Source organism: Camelus bactrianus, chromosome 7 (assembly GCF_048773025.1).
Source record: "Camelus bactrianus isolate YW-2024 breed Bactrian camel chromosome 7, ASM4877302v1, whole genome shotgun sequence".
Classification (NCBI taxonomy): Eukaryota; Metazoa; Chordata; class Mammalia; order Artiodactyla; family Camelidae; genus Camelus; species Camelus bactrianus.
Window position 1 is genome coordinate 4046174 of NC_133545.1, and position 19953 is coordinate 4066126.

Below are 19953 nucleotides of genomic sequence, written 5' to 3' on the forward strand. Positions count from 1 at the left end.
TCAGTTATGTAAGTAGGAGAGGGTAACCTGAACATCTGGTTGAGTGTGGTTTTCGTCACCATGTTAACTTTTAATAAGAGCAGCCATGAACAACTGTTAAATGTGAAAACAGTTTCACTCCTTGAGGCTGATACCTTGTGGGGAGACGTGAGGGAATCTTTCTAATTAAAATCTTTTATGTATTTATTTTTTATTTGAGGGGAAGGTAATTGATTTTTAATGGTGGTACTAGGGATGGAATCCAGGACTTCATGCTTGCTAGGCATGCGCTCTACCACTGAGCTATCCCCTCCCCCTCTAATTAAAATCTTGAATTGCAAATTGTACATAAGAATATAGGGAAAATTGGCTGAAGTTTCATATTACCTTAAATATGTGCTGGTGGCAAACTGCTAGATTTCTTACACATTATTTGTGATTGTTCCAGCATAAAATGGTTTGTCAGTAATAACAGGAAATAAAGTAACTGGATTCTCAGATAGACCATAACTTGTTTGGAACCTGAGAATCTGCTTTTTAACATGTTTCCAGTTACGTAGTTTAGCCATAAATTTAATGGCAAACAAACAAGAATTGGAAGGCCACTGTTTAGAGTGGATTTTAATAGCTCTGGAGACAGGACAGTTTCCCCAGGTGTTTTATTTAACGTGTCCTGTCCTCAATGAAAGAGAGTTATTAGAACCTGTATAGAGAGAGATTTGGAGTCTTTAAAGTTCAGAGTAGTTGACTTTGATTTATAATGTGGAAAATAATTCACAATGCAGATGTCGTTTCAGCAAGACCATTTCAGAGATACTCACTATAGCAGGGAGTAACTGAAGGCAGCTTGGACCTGTGTAGGGAGTTTTCACCTGAGGGGTGCTGTTGGCATTTAGGACCTGAGAGCTGTGGGCTCTTACTGCTCTGCTTGTGTGAATCTGCACAGTCAAGAATTGTTCCACCCATTATGACAACAACATTGAGAAGCCCTAATTATGGATTGATTCAACTGCATGTGACAGAAATCCAACCTAGCAGCCTATGAGCTAGAGGCTTATTTTCCACCCGTTGGTACCGAGGCAGGCTGTGCGTCGTTGGCACACAGGGTTCCGTGTTGTCATCCAAGTCCTGGACATGCCTATCTTCCTGCTCCACCCTTTTCGGGATCTGCCCTCTTTGGTGTGAACCCGGCATCCTCGCTGTTCCAAGATGACTGCTGCACCAGAGGAGGGAGTGGCAGAGCAGAAGTGGCACCTGTCTCAGGGCAGCAAAAGTTAGAAACCCCAGCAGACATCCACTGTGTTTCACTGGATACAACTCTGATACCTGCTGACCTATCTTTGCAAGGAAAACTAAGAAAAATAGTTTTTAAGCTGGGCACATTGCCTTCCCCCCATATTGGGGTTTTAAACTTAAGGAAAAAGGAGGAAATGGATATTGGAAAATCAACTACCAGAAATGGCGTGTATCACGGGTCAGTATCTCTTTAAAAGACCCTAGACCTGTGGCACGTTATGCTTAATGCTGCAGTATTGCGAGTTTAATTCTGTGTATGCGGCCCATCCCCAGCAGATGCCGTTGGGCCCATTTCAACCATGTTGTTTTGTTTTTCAAATTTTCTTGGTGCTAATTAATAGCCAGCACCTCTCTCAGAGGTAAAATTTAATGATTTAACTTCCCTATTTATTTGTGTTTGCTTCTACGAATCCATTTGGGCAAGTGGATTTAGATTTTCTTTCAAAAGAATATTTCAGTAAATTTTTTTTAAACATTTTTGCAGACTTCTCATTTCTTAGCCTACCATTATTGTGCTGCTGCATTTTGACCGACATTTTTAAATTTTACACAGGTGCTATTCTTGAATTTCATGGTCCAGAAGGAACAGGAAAAACAGAGATGCTTTATCACTTAACAGCACGATGTATACTTCCAAAATCGGAAGGTGGACTGGAAGTAGAAGTCTTATTTATTGACACGGATTACCACTTTGACATGCTTCGGCTTGTTACAGTTCTTGAGCACAGACTGTCCCAAAGTTCTGAAGAAGTGATAAAGCATTGCCTCGGGAGACTCTCTCTGGTCTACTGCAGTAGTAGCACGCAGCTGCTTCTCACGCTGTACTCGCTAGAAACCATGTTTTGTCGTCACCCCTCCCTCTGCCTTCTGATTTTGGATAGCCTGTCGGCTTTTTATTGGATAGACCGTGTCAATGGAGGAGAAAGTGTTAACTTACAGGAGTCTGTTCTGAAGAAATGTTCTCAACTCTTAGAGAAACTTGTAAATGAGTATCGATTGGTTCTTTTTGCAACAACACAAAGTATAATGCAGAAAACCGCAAACTCAGCAGAAGGTCCTTCTTGTGCCTCTAACCGTCCGAGTGATGCGGAGCTAGACTATCGGCCCTACCTCTGTAAGGCGTGGCAGCAAGCGGTGAAGCACAGGATCTTTTTCTTCAAACATGATGATTCTAAAACCAGCAACCAATTTTCTTTAGTTTCACGTCATTTAAAAAGTAACAATTTAAGAAAACATTTTTTTATTATCAGAGAAAGTGGCGTTGAGTTTTGTTGATATGTATCATAAAATAGTCTTTGAGGGGAATATTAAGCAAGTTTTAAAAGTCTTTAGTAGGCTAAAATGATTTGATTCTAAAGTTTTAAACTCTCAGGGAATTTAACATGACAGTATTTCTACACAAGGTGGATTTCTTAAACTAGTACCGTTTAAGCCTGTTCTGTTCCTAGGTTGTGAAGATTATTCAGAGTGATAATAATAATTAAACTGTATATGATTAAGTTGTTTAAAAACTAAATAAGACTCATTTCAGTCCAAATAAAATGGAGTTTTATAACTTTGTGTCACATTTCTGGAATTCAATTCAATACTTGTTTAGGAAAGTTGAAATGCATTTCTGAGTTTTCACATGTAACTCATTTAGGAAGCTGTGAATTTGAAAAACGTTTCTGTAGAGCTGTTATTTCTGTAAAAGGGATGAAAACAAAGAGCCTACCCAGTTTGCAGTTTGCCTTTCATACCAAAGACTATGGGAAGTCAGAGCATTTTGACCTGAGTTGCAGTGAATTCCTAGATGGAGCCGCATTATGGGTGGGTTTCTATATAATTTTTTAAATACTGGGAAATAAGATACCCAATCAAGGAATTCTGTGAAGATTGAAATTTTCATCTCCTCCTTGTTAAGTGATAGGCAAATGCTGAAACTGTATTAGAATGTTATGTTACTAGTGTTTTCTTACCCAGTTAGAAGAGTTCCCACATACCCTGAAATGAATGGAATTGTTCCCAGCTGAGATCTGGGCGAGGCTCTATATGCTTTGGTCCCTAATGGCCAGAATGGGCACATGCACCTCAAGGGGGACAGAAGGTAATGTATTTTATAACTTTGATTTGTGCATTCTAATCTGAGAGAAGATTGAATTTTATCAGTTTTGATGCTCTGACCCCAGCACTCCCTCGGTCTCTGTGTTAGATTGCCTGTGTCACGTGTGTATTTGAGGTGCCCTGTGGGAAAGGTGGGAAGAATGGACAGTGGTGTGTTCTCACGGGTGTGTTGATTTATATGTAACCTGTGTAGGCGAAACTGTCTAACCGTACCTTCACTTAGCTAACAAAGATTCTTTATAAGGGCTTAAAAGACAGTCCTCATAATGCAGGCAGAATGGGTGTCACATACGCTGTGTGTCCCCTGGGCTTCCTCTAGCCTGCCTGCAGTTCCAAACCCTGAGACTTCTGAAGGTGTCTCCTGGATGCCAGAGCCCCCCGGGCTGCGTATGGGCCGGGCCAGGTTCTGGTAGGTAAATACTCCGCTTCCTCCCCCTCCCCGCTGTCACGGTGCCCCTGGGATTGTCTCCCTGGTGAACAAGTCCCTGTCTAGGAACTACTTTGTTGTCGAGGGTGGGCGGTGGGGACCAAACTGTTGGCAGACAATAAAAAATCGTCAGACTTACAGCCCTTCTGGGCCCAATGTTTGCTGCTCAGCCACATAATGGAATGTTAAATGATGGCATCTTTTTTTTTTTAAGTTTTTTTTGGGGGGCGAGGGGCAGTGGGAGGTAATTTGGTTTATTTATTTTTAGAGGAGGTACTGAGGAGTGAACCCAGGACTTCGTACATGCTAAGCTTGCGCTCTACCGCTTGAGCTATACCCTGCCCCTAAAATGATGGCATTCTGTTGGCAATCAAGTTAAATTACACTGGATCACATTACTGTCATTCACACCCATTTACCAATATGCCCTCAAATGTTATCTTTCCATTAACGTATTTTAAAATATTTTAAGATACTTATTTTATTCATAGTCCATCCTTTTTAATTTATATTTTTGTGTATTTTATTACATGCAATATGTTACACATAAGAAATTTATAAATACTTATATATTAGGGGAGTATGCATTTATTTTTCCCTTTGATAAGAATGTGGCGGGGTGGGTAGAGCTCAGTGGCAGAGCGTGTGCCTAGCATCCATGAAATCCTGAGTTCAATCCCCAGTACCTCTATTTAAAAAAAGTAAATAAATAAACCTAATTACCCTCCTCCACTGCCAAAAAAGACAAACCAGAAAACTCCCAGTAAATGCATATGTGCTTACTCTGAAAGAAAAAAAAAACAATAAAACACATTTTTTTTTTTAAGGTGTGTGATTAGTAAGGTTGACAATCTCTTGCTATACTTGAGAGTACTTTTAGCTGTTATGGAAATGCTCTTACCCTCCCCTGTCAAGTCCAGGGAATTTGTTACATGCATTTACAAAAAACTTAGCAACTCTTAGCAGAATTGTGGCCTCGAATATGATAGGAGTTTCCATTTCCCCTCTGTATAAATGAAGCGCTAATTTAATGGACTGTTATTCACAGATTGATAACTTATTCTTCAGGAACATGATTAAAAAATAATGAATTTTATTAACTTAAATTATCAATTATATATTAATGTGTCAGACCAAAGACTTAGTTATCTTTAAAAGATTTGTTATCTGACATGTTGGAAGGAATTAAGAATCCTAGTTAATAAAAAATTCTTTTAAACTAAAAGTTACACCAATGGGATTTCTTGAACACTGTGGAAAACTTAATACTTGTAAAAAGAATCATCCTTAAAGAGACAGAAACGGCACATCCTAAGTAACACAGATCAGATGACGGGGATGCTAGGCAGAACCAGAAGAGTAAGAGGAGCAAGTGATTACAAGTCTTAGGGTATTTATCCTGTTCACCTGTTAGGAAAAAAGGCGAGGGGAATTATAAAATATGTTTCTTACTGGTGAGCTTCTCAGGACGATCATTGTGAGAAATCTAATTTTTATAAAATGCATATGAAGGAGAACAGTATAGCTCAGTGGTAGAGCACATGCTTAACATGCATGAAAATTAATTAATTAAATTAAAAAAATTTAAAAACCCCAAAACTTTAAAAAAAAAAAAAACGCGTATGAAAGGTATTTCAGACATTCGTCTGGTAAATGCTGTATAAAATTAGAATAGTGCTTGCCTTATTACTTCCTTTGTCTGAAGTTTTCAGCTTTCAACTCTCAAATGCTGGATTATTAGTATCATTCCAGAAAACATGGATGCAGACTACTGTTCCATATGGATTATCTAAGAATGAGGGTGAAATGACATTTTCAGGTGAACAGAAATTGAGAATTTACCGTGAAAATTGCCTCACTAAAGGAGCTTCTAAAAGATATACTTCAAGGAAGGAGGAATATCATCCCAAAGTCTGAAATGTAAGAAATAATAGTGAGTAAAGGAAACAGCAAGCACTTGAGTCATCTAAAGAAATACTGAGGGTGTAAAACAGTGTCTACTTTGTGGGAGGAAGAACCATGAGAAACGAGAGATTCTGGATGTCTTACTGCCTGTAAACCTAGTCCAGGTAAGGTAGGTAATTGAAGTCCTATTGATCTAAATAGCTTGTATTCTGAAGGAGAGTAAAGATAAGGACCAATTTTAGACTTCAGAGAGAACCTGACATTTTGAAGAACTGCCTCTAAAAAACCGAAGTAGCGCACGCTCCAGTAGTATATGTTGAGGCAGAAGGGAAATGAGAGAAGCAAAACGTGAACACACCCAGGAGAAACAGTGGATAGGACAAGTGAGCCATGTGAGAAAGACAGTTCCAGTTATACATGTGTCGAACTCTTCTGCAAAAAATGTTGGGTCATTAGGCTGGATCTTTAACAATCTACAATATGCTTTTTAAAGAAATTCATCTGAAACAAAGATACAGAAAGGCTGAGAGCGTTAAGATTAAGACCAGAGAGAAGGGAGGGTGTAGCTCAGGGGTAGAGCAGATGCTTAGCATGCAGGAGGTCCTGGGTTCAATCCCCAGCACCTCCATTAAAAAATAAATAAATAAACCTAATTACTCTCCCCCCCAACACAAAAAAAATTAATTAAAAAAAATTTTTTTAAAGACCAGAAATATCAAAGGAAGCTCTTGTAGCTGTGTAAGTAGACTTTAACTGTACTGATATTTTCTGTTTTAACGAAGATCTCTAGATAATGATAGGTTACGTTTATATGTCCTCTGTAAAAATCTTCAAAAATGAAAAAAGTTTAGAGGACTAGAAGGAGAAATTGACAGTCACCATCACAGTGGATATTTTAATATATCTGGGAGACCAGTCAGTTTAAAAAAATCAGTTAAGGAATCTAAGCACAAGGTCAGACTTGACCTAGTGAACATATGTAGAACTCTGCTTACAAAATAAGAATGTGTAATTTAAACACAAGGAAAATTTATGAAAATTGATCAGATACTATGAAAAGACATCAAATTTTAAAGAGTCAGTATCATGGAGATCATTTTTCTTTATCATGCAATTGTCAGAAGACAGCAACAAAAAGGATAACTAGAAAGTTTCCAAATTTAGAAAAAAAATGTTTGTTTCTAAATAAAATAGTCACAGTTAGAAAATACTAACATACAACTTGTTAGAAAAACAATAAACTCAAAGACAGGAGAAAAAAACTAAGTAGAAATTAATGAAATAGAAAACACAATAGGAACAATAAAATCAAATGACCAAGAAGAGCAAGAGCTCAGTTTCAGAAATGAACAAGAGAACATGACCATAAATAGAGCAGAGACTTTAGAATATTAACAACTCATATCAATAAATTTGAAAACTGAGACAATGAATGGATCTTACTAAAACGATCTCAAGAAAAAAAAAAAGAAAGAAACCTGAAAAAATACGATAATCATCACCAGACTTGAATCAGTAATTTGAACTTCCCCTCCCGACAGTCATTTAGGGGGACTTCCAGTAATAGCAGAACGCGTCCCTGCCAAAACAGAAATCCTCTCTGGAGAATGACAGTATCATTTATAGGTTTCAGATTATTTCTAAAAGTGAATTCTTAAATGCAGTGTCCAAAATACAATCTAAGGTAACATGACACACAAAAAACCAAGTCCCTGGGTGAAAAACTGCAGAAAAAAATGACACCCCCCCCCCCAAATAGTCATGTGTATGTATACATCAGGTGGGGAGAGTCAGGTGTCGGGGTATATGGAGTTAATGTCCTAAGGTCCTTACGTTGTCCAGAGAAGGAAAGGTATCGACATTAGACACTGACAAAGAGGTTGCAGCTTATGATTTCTAGAATAATCACTCAAGAATAGAAAAAAAGTTTTAAATTTTGATATTAAGGGAATGGAAAAGCATCCTCCATTAAGTGCAAATCAGGAGAAGGCTGGTATGTGCATAGTAATATCAGACAAAAGCTACTCAGGTAAGAAGGCTGGAAGATCTCTTACTAAAGGTAAAGATAAAAAAAGGAAATTGATAAAATTTTCAATTCACCAGGATGACATGAAGTTTACAGACATAAGGGGAATAGAGAAGTTAGGAATTATGTTTTGAGATTTTCATGCCCGAGTAATTGGTAGACGAAGTAAACAACATCAGTCAGGATACTAAAGATCGAAGGATGATACGCAAACCACACAACTCATCCAGTGCAGGGTACATTCTTTCCCAGGATGCTTATGGCAGTTTAGAGTGACCATGTACTCAGCCATAAAGCTCTGTCCACAGAATTCAAAGGATTGAATGCACAGAGTAAGTTCTCCAGGGACAATACAATTAAACCAGAAATCAGTAACAAAAACTAGGAATTCTCCATAAATTTCAAAAGTAAGGAATAAACTTCAAAATAAAACAGATTGAAGATCTCACAATATAAAATACAAAATGTATTTAATTAATGATATTTATATCAAATTTGAGGAGTATTGTTAAAACAGTACTTTGGGCCAAATTTATAGCCTTAAACCCTTTCATTAAATCAGAGGAAGGGCTAAAAGGGAGCTAAATAAGTATTTCCCTAAAGAAGAAAATAAATTGCAAATTAAATCCCCTTCACCAAGTAGAAGAAATGTAATTACAAAAGCAGAGATTAATAAAATGGGGAAAATGTAATAAAGGATCAATAAAGACAAAACAAAGGAGGAAAGACTACAGTGGGTAAATGACAGCCTCTTCGACAAATGGGGCTGGGTGACTGGGCCGCTGCCAGAGAAACAAGATGGGCCACTTTCTCACACCATGCATGAAAATAAATTCAAAATGGATTAAATACTTAAATAAGACTCATAAAACTTACAGAAGAAAATAAGCAGGGTGCTCTTTGACATTGGTCATAGTAATTTTTTTTGGACATATCTCTTCTGGCAAGGGAAACTAAGTAAATGGGACTACTTCATATCAAAAAGCTTTTGCTCAGTGAAGGAAACTCAATAAAATGAAGAGGCCACCTACTGAAGAGAGGAAGATATTTGCAAACAATTATCTGATAAGGAGTTAATATCCAGAATACACAATGAACTCACACAACATTGAAAAAACCTAATTAAAAAATCGGCAGAGGAATCTAAATAGACATTTCTCCAAAGAAGACATACAGATGGCCAACAGGCACATGAAAAAGATGTTCAACATTGCTAATCATCTGGGAAATGCAAATCAAAAACAAAATGAGATACCACCTCACAGCTAGCAGAATGTCCGTTATAAAAAATATGGCAAATAAATGTTGGTAAGGGTGTGGAGAAAAGGAACCCTAGCACACTGTTGATGGTAATGTTAATTGTTGCAGCCACTATGGAAAACAGTATGGAGATTCCTCAAAAAATTAAAAAATAGAACTACCATATGATCCACCATTTCCACTCCTGGGTATTTATCTGAAGAAAATGAAAACACTAATTAGAAAAGATATATGCACCCTTGTACCTGAGTGTTCTTTGCAGCGCTGTTTACAATAGCCAAGATATGGTAGCAACCTACATGTCCATCAGTAGATGAATGGATAAAGATGTGGTACGTATACACACACGCACAGTGAAATATTACTCAGCAATAAAAAAGAATGAGGTCTTGCCATTTGCATCAACATGAATGGACCTAGAGGATATTATACTAAATCAAATAAGTGAGACAGAGAAAGACAAATATTGTATGATTTCACTCATATGTGGAATCTAAATAATGAAACAAACATAAAACAGAAACAGAGTCTTAGATACGAAGAACAGACAGGTGGTTACCAGAGGGGGTATGAGAGAAATAGCTGAGATTAAGAGGTTCAGACTTCCAGTTACAGAATAAATGAATAATGGGTGTGAAATGTACAGTGCAGGGAGGAGAGTCAATAATTATGTGATATCTTTGTGTAATGACAGGTGATAACTAGAAATATCATGGTGATCATTTTAAAAAGTATAGAAATCTTGAATCTGTGTGTAACAGGAATGAGCATAGTGTTGGAGGTCAATTATACTTCAAAAACAAACTCATAGGAAAAGAGATCATATTTGTGGTTACTAGAGGCAGAGGGTGAGGAGGGGGCACTTGGATGAAGGCAGTCAAAGGTCAAACCTCCAGTTGTAAGTACTAGAGGTGTAATGTACAATATGATTGATTAACACTGCTTTATGTTGTATATGAAAGTTGTTAAGAGAGGATTGTGAGAGCTGTCATCAGAAGGAAAAAATGTTGTTTTCTATTTTGTATCTGTATGAAATGATGGATGTTGACTAAACACATTGAGGTAATCATTTCATGATGTATGTGAATCAAATCATGTTGTAACCTTAAACTTAACACAGTGCTGTATGTCACTTATATCTCAATTAAATGGGAAGAAAAAAGATATGTTTTAAAAAAGAACACTGAACACAATAAAAAATAATTCAAAGACTCATGACAAAGTTGGGTTTATACCAGGAGCACGAGGTGGGTCTAGCATTTGAAAGCCAGTCAGTAAAATTTGCCACATAAACTGGACTAAATGGGAAAAAGTTAAGATAACAAGCAATGCGGAAAAAGTATTTGATAGATTCCAGTAATCTCATAATAATAAATCACTAAGTTTCTCACAAACAGATTAAACTAAAAAATAATACTTTATCAGTAGATACAGAGAAGCTTTTAATAAAATTCAACATCTTTTCATGATATTAACTTTTACCATAGAATAGAAGATACTTTCCTTGAACTGATAAAGTATCTACAAAAAAATCCCGCAGTAAACATTACTAAATAGTGAAATAGTAGAAGCATTCCCTTTAAAATGAAGAACAAGACAAGAATGTCTGCTATCACTTGTATTCAACATTGTACTTAAACTGTAAGCACAGTAAGGCAAGGAATATCAATAAAAGGCATAAGGAAGAACTAAATTGTCATTCTTATAACTCTACAGTTGTGTACGTGGGAACCGAAACCTATCTAGAAATAGATTTTAGAATTAAGAATTTAATGAATTTGCCAGTTAAAATATCAACATTAAAATTTTTCTAAATACCAGCAATGGAATTAGAAAAAATGGATTTTAAAAATATACAATTTTGATCGTAACTAAAAATATAAGATTTCCTAGGAATCACAAATATATGCAGGGCACTTTTGGAGAAAATTACAAGGCTGTATTGAAAGACACTTTAAAGTAAACCTAAGTAAATGGAGAGAGGAAGCATGTTCATGAATTGACTCAATATTGTAAGGACATCGACTTTGCAATTGATGAATTGATCCAATACAATTCCTGTCAAAATCCTATTTTTGTTTCCCTTCATTTTGGAACTTAAGTGATTCTTAACATTCTTAAATTTATAGAGCAGGGAACCAAGAATAGCCAGGACTCTGTATCATTTCAGGTCTTCTAGGAGACAGATGCCAACATGGGTTAGAAGTATAAGATGTGATGGCTACGAAGGAGAAGGAGCCGGGTTAGGCAGGGAAAGCCTTCAGAATGTGCTGCGGGTCTGACACCTTTAGGTGGAGGAAGGAAGGAAGGAGCATTGGCAGGAAGAACCTCAGACTGGCAGCACAGCTCTGAGAAAGTCTTGTCCTTCTGGAGCCGAGACTGTGGAGGAGCCCTACGTGGGGCAGAAACAACCAGGCCTCAGGACTCCTGCCTTGCTCGGGCACTCGGTAGCTGCCTGGGAAGGGCATTACCTCTGCTCAGCTGCTGCAGCAGGTCTAGATGTTTTAGCTGGAAGCTGTCAGTTAACCCCACCCACTGTGGCAGATTCACTCTCACAGGAAATCTGAGCCCCACACTTCTAATGCTGCTCTAGTCTCAAAGAGGACTGCAGTAGGGAGACTTACTCTATTACATGGAAAGATATTACGCAGCTAAAGTGATTAAGATGGAGTGTTATTGGTACAGGGATAAACAAGCAGAAAAGGATATAAAGCAGGAGAGCAAACCCACCCGTGTGTGGAGCTTAATATGTGTCAGAAGTAGCAAATCTGTGGAAACAGCCTGTTCAGGTTGTAGCGAGGACGAGAGATACATGTGGAAAAAGATGACGCTGAATCTTATTTAATGTATATTTTCAAAAAATCCATTCCGATGATTAAAGATGTAAATGTAAAAGCGAAACATTAAAAACTGCAGAAGACCATATGAAAATATATTTATGATCTTAGAGTACGGAAATAATTCTTCCAATACACAAAAAGCAATCAATCATAATGGAAAGAAAATTTTGACATTAAAACTGAATTTTTATTCATCAAAATAAAGTGAAAAGCTACAAACTGAAAGTGTATCTGCAGCTGATACGTGTTTGACATCCAGAATCTATATATAATTATATATATGCACATTGTTTCTGTTCACTAATTTGTCTAATTCATTAGAATTGTGTGTTTATGTGGTGTACACACAAGTCAGTAAGGAAGAATTAATGCATAGAAAAATGGGCAAAACACCCGGAGGCATTTCACCAAAGGAGAAACAAGAATGGTGAAAAACAAGAAGCAAAAAACCCCACAAAAACGTGAAATGAGGTTCAGTCTCATTGGTAATAGAAATACAAGTTAAGATCTTAATGTCATTCCATACACATCTAGCTGACAGAAACCTAAAGGCTGACAATACCAAGTGCTGAAGAAGATACGCGACAGAGAGAAATCTAATTCAGTGCTGGTGGGAATGCAAAGCCATGTGGAATTTGGGAAACTTACTTGGCGTTATTTTATAAAGTTAAACACACCTTAGTCCAGTATAGATCCTTGAGAAATTCTTGCTCATAGGCAGTAAGAGAGATGTATAATTGTATTAGCATTGTAACAGCAAAGCCAGAATCGACTAAAACATCCATTCACCATAGAATGGATAAGCAAACGGTAGTGTATTCATTTTATGAAGCACTAAAAAAATGAATTCATTATGCAAGATGCATAAACATTAGATAAATCTTAGAATCATAAGGTTGAATTTTCTTAAAAGATACTGCCAAAATATACATTCAGTATAATACCTTTTCTTGATAGTTTTTTAAAGATATGATTCACATACCACAAAAATGACCCACTTAAAGTATACTCTGATGGTTTTAGTTCAGAGCTGTTTAGAACTAATTTTAGAAAATTTTCATCACCCCCAAAAGAAACTCCATGTCCACTATCACTCATTGTTCCCAGCCCCTGGCAACCACTAATCTACTTTCTGACTATAGATTTGCCTGTTCTGGACATTTCCTATAAATGGAATCACACAATATGTGGCCTTTTGTGAGGCTTCTGTTACTTAGGATAATGTTTTCAAGATTCTTCCAAAATCCAGCAAGTGTCAGTACTTCATTACTTTTTATTGCCATAGAATATTCTGTTATGAAAATATACCACTTTAAAAAATCTGTTCTTCACTTGATGGACATTTGGGTTGTTTCCAGTTTGGGGTTTTTGTGAATAATGCTGCTATGAACACTCATTTTTAAGTTTTTCTGTGGAGATTCTTTTAAAAATAAGGTGCAAAGACAAGCAAAACTAAATATTCCACGCTAAAGTTAGCAAAAGAAGGGGACAGCAGAATGAGATTTGGCGATGTTCTAATCAGCTCATTAAGGTACATTTTTAATGTATCTCATAACTCATTATCACATGTTAAAGGAATTACAACATGTATACGTGAACACATATGACTAGGGCACTTTGGCCTCAACATTTTGTAAAAAGTTAACGCTCTGATGTGGGAGGGACACTAGCCTCTAAAATCTGCAAGTAGGCTTTGATTTCTTGGGGAGACCTGGGTTCTCATTTCTCATGTAAATTCTTCCCCTGCACTCCCACTTCCCAAATGTGTCACTTCTCGTGTATGTTTTGAGTTCTGACGGGTAAGTCAGCCTGTTTCTGTACTGCCTGCTTAGGTATCCGTGTCATCTGTTCCACTGGGTCCACACACCTGTCCCCATCCTCCAGCTTCTGGCTTCAAAGATTGTGTTGCTGTTGTCCCCTCCCCCTTTCTTTGTCTTTATGGAATTTTACTTTTTCCCCTTTTCTGTCACTGTAGTTTGGTTTCAGGAGGAATTAGAGGTGAATGGGTGTTCAGCTGCTGTGGTTATTATATTTTATAATTTAAGCTGAGTTGGGGTTTTCTGTTACTTGCGGCTAAGGGCATCCTGACCCGTCACGTTATCAGTAGTATTTTCCCATAGGAATATGCTATGATATGATACTTAGTGCCCCTCTTATAGATATATGATTATTTAACCAATTAACTATTATTTAATTATTCTTGAATGTGTGAGTAGTTTCCAATTTCCCAATTATTTTTCAAAAAAGAGTATAGAAATAGAGTTGCTGCAGCTTGTTCAGGTTATCAAATGTCTCGAGAAGGTTTTTACCAAGGTATACTCCTCCTCTCAGTGGTGGAGAATATGAGTGTGTTCGTGCCTGTAACAGCCGACAGCACTTCATTTACAGTTTATCCTTTATTCCTCATTATATTCGTTTGAATATATACATCTGAAAAATCAAGAAATAAAGCCACCATCCAGAGAGCTCTGCTCAGTGTTTGGTGTACCTCATTCTAGACTTCTCTCTATATTGATACACACATTGTTTCTACCATAGTGTTTGGCTTCTTGCTTTGCTTTGTTCCGGTTTATTCCTTACTGAGCCTACTGCCTCATACTTGCTTTGTTTGCCTAACAATGTGCTGTGGCCCCGTTTCCACATCAGCTTGTTGGTCTAATCGCTTTCAAAGCTCTTTATACCACAGTTTGCTTACCTACCCCTAAGGATGGCTGTTCAGAGTGTTTACATTTTTTTCTATGCATGCAACTTTGTAGTGGTCCAGTTTTTTCCTTTAGATAAACAAAGAGATACTGGTTGGTTAATAGATATTTTTTTTTTTTTGAGTTCTCAGTACATTGACACAAACTGCTGAAAGTTATAGAAAAAGCAGGGCCAATGAGAAAGGTAGGGCTTTGATAGTATCATTTGATCTCCTACATAATTCAATTCCTGGACTTTCAACTTGTGTGAACTAATGGATTTATATTTTGCCTACTCTGGTAAAATGTGTGATCTGTAATTTCAAACTCGTACTAAACTACAGAGAGAAGCACTTGACCCTACCTATATTTGCATTTATGTGACATAAAGTTCAGATTTCAACTGTTGTGGGAACTACAAAATGCTATGATTCATGTGAGTGCTATCCAAAACAGAGATTATTCAATTACAGATGATTCAAAATGTAGGAAGTTTGCATCTGTTTCATGTAGATATGTCTAAATTAAGAATATGGGTTAATACTTGGAGTATTCTTAGCCTGCTGTATTATATTACATTGCATATGAAGTTTTGAATTGACATGAATTAACCTATATATCTTTAAATATTTGCAAAATTATGTTTTATATGAGCCTGTAATAAATGACCATATTACAATTCAGAAGCTGAAAAGTGTAGTGAGAGTTGCCATGGGAACCTTAATGTGATATCCCCTTGCTTTCATTTAAATTTCATTTTAATATTGCATTAACATTTTTGCATTTAATGGATAGATATTTGAATTAATACTGAAGTGTTCTTTCTAATATAAATAAAATATAAGAAATGAAAATGTGATTTTTCTTCCAGTGAACAAATGAACATATAATCCAAGATTTTGTAGAAATAACAGCACTTGAGTTTTAAATTATTGGATTTCATTCATTTATTTTGAAGTTTCTTAAAGGATCCTTTTTACAAGATTAAGAAATATTTATGGATAGTCACATAAATCATATCTTTAACATTTCAAAAATAGTTCAGAATTTCCAGAAGGCTATTTGGAGACAATTTACTTCATTGTGCCTTAATTTATTCTGTATTTTTCAGACTAGATGACCTCTGAGGCCTCTCCTACCTCTAAAAGTCCATAATAGTATACTGATTATTTATAGGATGATACACTTAATCTTACTTAAAACAAAATACTCTCTATATTATCAAATTCAGATTCATCTATTTAAGTTTATTATATAAAATTATAACTTGTGCCAGAGATACAGGGTATTTTTTTTATTATAAAGGATTCTTGGCTATTCTAGGTGTTCACACAGATTATACGTGAACAGTGTGGTTAAAATTGGAATAAACATAAAATTCATGGACAGCAGAGGCTGTGGTTGGAAAGGGCTCTTCGGTATCAGGAGTCACAGGTTTTCTCCGATGCGCCACGGGCATCCCGGTGTGTGACCATACGCAAACCATTTCATCTCTTACGTATGAAACAAAAAGGCTAGATTAGGGTTGCTGGGCTCCTTTTCTACTCACACACTCCCTAAACGAAACTTGGAAAATTATGTATTACCTTAACGCCTTTTGAATTGACATTCATAAGTTTAGGTGGTGGCGAAAGTTTTGATTTCTGACATTTTAACACTTTAAAATATTTACTAAATATATCTAATGAAATCTATATATCATAGCAATTTTAGACCTACCACCCTTTCTTTTAAATGCAAAAGTAAAGCTTGTGTTAATACTGTATGATTTCCCCCCATGTGGGCTGTGTTGGGTGGTCAGAAAGTCCAAGGGTGGTTGCCAGGGAAGGTGAGGGATTGTTTAACGGTTAGAGTTTCAGTTTTGCAAGGTAAAGAGTTTTAGAATGTGCTTACCACTCCTGAACTGTACACTTAATGGCTAAGATGGTAAATTTTATGTTAGGAATATTTTACCACAGTTTTTAAGATTAAAAATAGGTTTAAGAGTTAACCTTGTATTTAATAGTCAGAATTTTTACATTATTATTAGTTTCCTGAATTCCCTTCCCCTACAGAATTTTAATCTAATCTAGTAAACTTTTTATATTTAAAAGTCCATTTCTGACTTTGTTGGCCTGCTCCCATGTGTCTGCAACGAAAATATGCATATAAATTTAAATTTGTAACAGTTCTCTCCTGTGACCATAAGACTCTAAGTACTAAGTAATTGAGTAATTAATTACTACAGTTACTACTAGAATACAGTTGGTCGAAACAACCTACCTATTTCAAATGTTGATAAATAATGGGTAACACAAAGTAAATGTGTTGGAAATGCATTTCTTCATATGCTCTTTACATTAACTCTAAATATAGTAAGTACCTAGTAGGACTGAATAAATGAACAGTTAGTTGATAGGTAGCATCAAGAAAGACATTTCTCCCAATTTAAAAAATAAGTGTGGATTTTATTTTATTGTTTTAAATTTTTTGTTTGTTTTTTGTGGGAGTAATTAGGTTTATTTATTTGTTTATTTTAATAGAGGTACTGGGGATTGAACCCAGGACCTTGTGCATGCTAAGCATGAGCTCTACCACTGAGCTATGTCCTCCCCCGAGGCTAGATTTTGGAATCCAGAAATCTAAAAGTTAGAGAAACTAGAACTTTAACATCAGACTTCAACTTACCTTGCATATATGTTTGAAAGTGAAAAGTGGTAAAGTTCATCTATTAGAAGTAAACATGGAAATTTTCATCCCTCTTCTATGAAATAGATGACAAATGCATGACCTACTAAGTTCCTTCCCTTTGCCCTAAACTCTGAAAATGCAGAGAAAGTGCATTTTGTGACAGATGGGGATTTCCCAAGATGATATTTACAAGTCTTGAATGCTTTCATCACTGGATGGATGGATAGGTGGGTAGTCAGTAGGCAGGTGGGAGGTAGGTAGGTTGAGGGCATCAGTCTTTGCTGGATGAAGCAAGCCTCCTCTGCCTTCACTATTTTGTATTGATGCTTCTTTGCTCACATGGCATTCTTCAGAAGTGATGTATTCTTCCAAACAACTGGAGATGTCAGAGAGATCATTAAAAGAATTCTGTTTTTTCCACTGATCCGCTCTGTAGGCTGTCCCACCACTGACGAATGAGAGAGGGAAAGCATGAAACCCTGAGGTGGGCTTATGGTTCTTTAATTAAAGGAATCCTCTCAGACACCAGTATTTCAAATTGATACTCCCCACATCCACCCCCATCTTGCCTGTTGTTTGGAGTTTGGGGGAGAGGGGTGCCTCAAAAGATTCTCAATCTGGCAGCAGTGTCCATAATAAGATTATGTACAGGGGAGAGGTATGCCTTTCTTGAGTAAAAGGAGTAGATGCACTTTGTTTTATAAAATGAGGGTATCTTGTCAGGTTTCCATGCCACTGATAACTGTGAGTGAGCAATGAAGCATCCATGGCCCAACAAGGGCAGGATCATGAGAGCTCCAACCCTGCCCAGAAAGCAACTCAGACCAGCCAAAGTGCCTGGCTGAAAGGGAGGGTCATCTGAATAGATGGTGGGAGAGGGGAATGACACCAATGCTAGTTACAAATTTGGAGCCATCTACGGCAGCAGAGAGTGGGTCTTGGTGTGCTCCAAGGAGATGACTGGCTGTTACTCATAGTCCTCCCATGGTTGTGGACCCAATGCCGGCTGCTGCCACCACAGCCCTACAAATCAAGGAGCCCCAGGCACTAACTGATAATGAAGACCATCTGAGGTGCCTGCCCACTGGCATACCCAGTAACTGCCTGGAGAAGAAGGGAAATGTTATGTAAGTTATTTTCCCTAACTCCCCCTGAATGGACCGCTCCTGGACACAGTACTTTATATCAGCGCCCTGGAGACATCCTGTGAAACCACCTGACTCTTGTTAGGATGCTGGGGCAAACTCTCCATGTGCTCCTCAGGTAGGCTCTCCTGACCCCCCTTTCCCTCACTAATGAACTATTAGCATGTAAGCTTGGCCTCGTGTTCTGTTTCTGAGGAACATGGGCTATGACAGTGCTTCTACAAACATTTTTTCTGTATCTCTGTGATTAATTTTTTAGACTAAATTCCTGTAAGTGTTTAAAATAGATCATTTTTTTCAACTTGTAAATAATCACATTTGCGATTCTGATTTTAAAGTAATATATGTTTATTGCAGACACTTTACAGAATTAAGAAAATTAAAAGTTATTTTAACTTTATTGGTATATATTCTCTTTCAGATTTTCTTAAGCATTATTATAATAGTTAAAAAATACTCTTTCACTAGTTGATTCTAGAGTTTCTCACAAAGAAATAAAAAATGTATCAGCTTAGAATTAAATGTGGGAGATGAGACCTAAGGGCATAATCTGGAAAGAAACAGGGAAATAATGATCCTTATCTTTCATTTTTAAAATCAAAATTGGGATCATACTGACTGACTTTTTTTTTAATTGACGTATAGGCAGTTTACAATGTTGTGTTAGTTTCTGGTATACTGACAGACTTCTATAACACTTTTTTTTCTCACTTAATATTTTGACATTTATTTCACATCATTAAATTTTATGTGATTATAATTTTTAATGCCATATATTTCATGGACCTGTAATTTATCAACCAGTCCTCAACTGTTGGATATTTGTTTCTTTGCTTTCCTTTTAAAAATTGTTTTTTGTGTTGGTAATATTCATGCAGATATAGTTTTTGCAGTGCTGTGTAATTATTTTCATAGGATAAACTATTTGCAGTGGAAATGCATTTCTAAAGGAAAAGTTGTACCAGTTTAAATTCTTAATAACTTATATGAGAGTGCCAGTTTCTCTGTTTTTTTTTTTTTTTGAGAACACTACTTTCTTTACACACTTGTTAACCACAAGTATTATTCCTCTCTTTAATCTTCATTATGCTGCTCTCTGCAAAAGGGTATCTCATTTTACTTTGCCTTTCTTTGGTAATTAGGAAGATCAAGTACAATTTTGGGTGTTCATTGGCCCTTCCTATGTCTGTTGTGAATTGTCCACAATATGGGTCCATTTTTCTTAATGTTTTTATCTTAATTTGTCACTTGTCTTTATTTATAAATATCACATATATTTTTCTACATAATTGGAGTCATTTTGAGAAAGAGCTTGGCAACCTTCCTTTATTCACAGTCATTTGTTTTAGAGGATTTTCTAGTCAAATGAAATTAAATCCTTCAAGGCCCACCCCAAATGTCCTTTTCTCCATGAAGTCTTCCCTGACTTCCTCTAATTCAGGTCTGGGTCGCTCGTTCCTTCCTGTGTGTTTCTACATGTGCACTAGGACGTCAGTAGGACTTTCTCGTACTAAGTATGTCGGCTAAGATATCTCCCTCGTAAAAGCGTTCTGAAAGCAGGAACATCTTGTTACTGTTAGTACAGCTCGTACCCAGTAAGGTATCCTGCACATAACATATA

At 36.7% G+C, this 19953-nt stretch overlaps 1 protein-coding gene across 1 annotated transcript in view; it reads left to right on the top strand.

The window, feature by feature from the left end:
• The window catches only part of XRCC2 (X-ray repair cross complementing 2), a 34031-nt gene extending 18660 nt beyond the window's left edge, over positions 1-15371 (top strand). Inside the window, exon 3 of the mRNA XM_074366722.1 lies at positions 1829-15371. Coding sequence (XP_074222823.1) covers positions 1829-2550 — 722 coding nt within the window. The 3' untranslated portion in view covers positions 2551-15371. The remainder of the gene's footprint in view (positions 1-1828) is intronic.
• The last annotated feature ends 4582 nt before the right edge of the window (positions 15372-19953 follow it).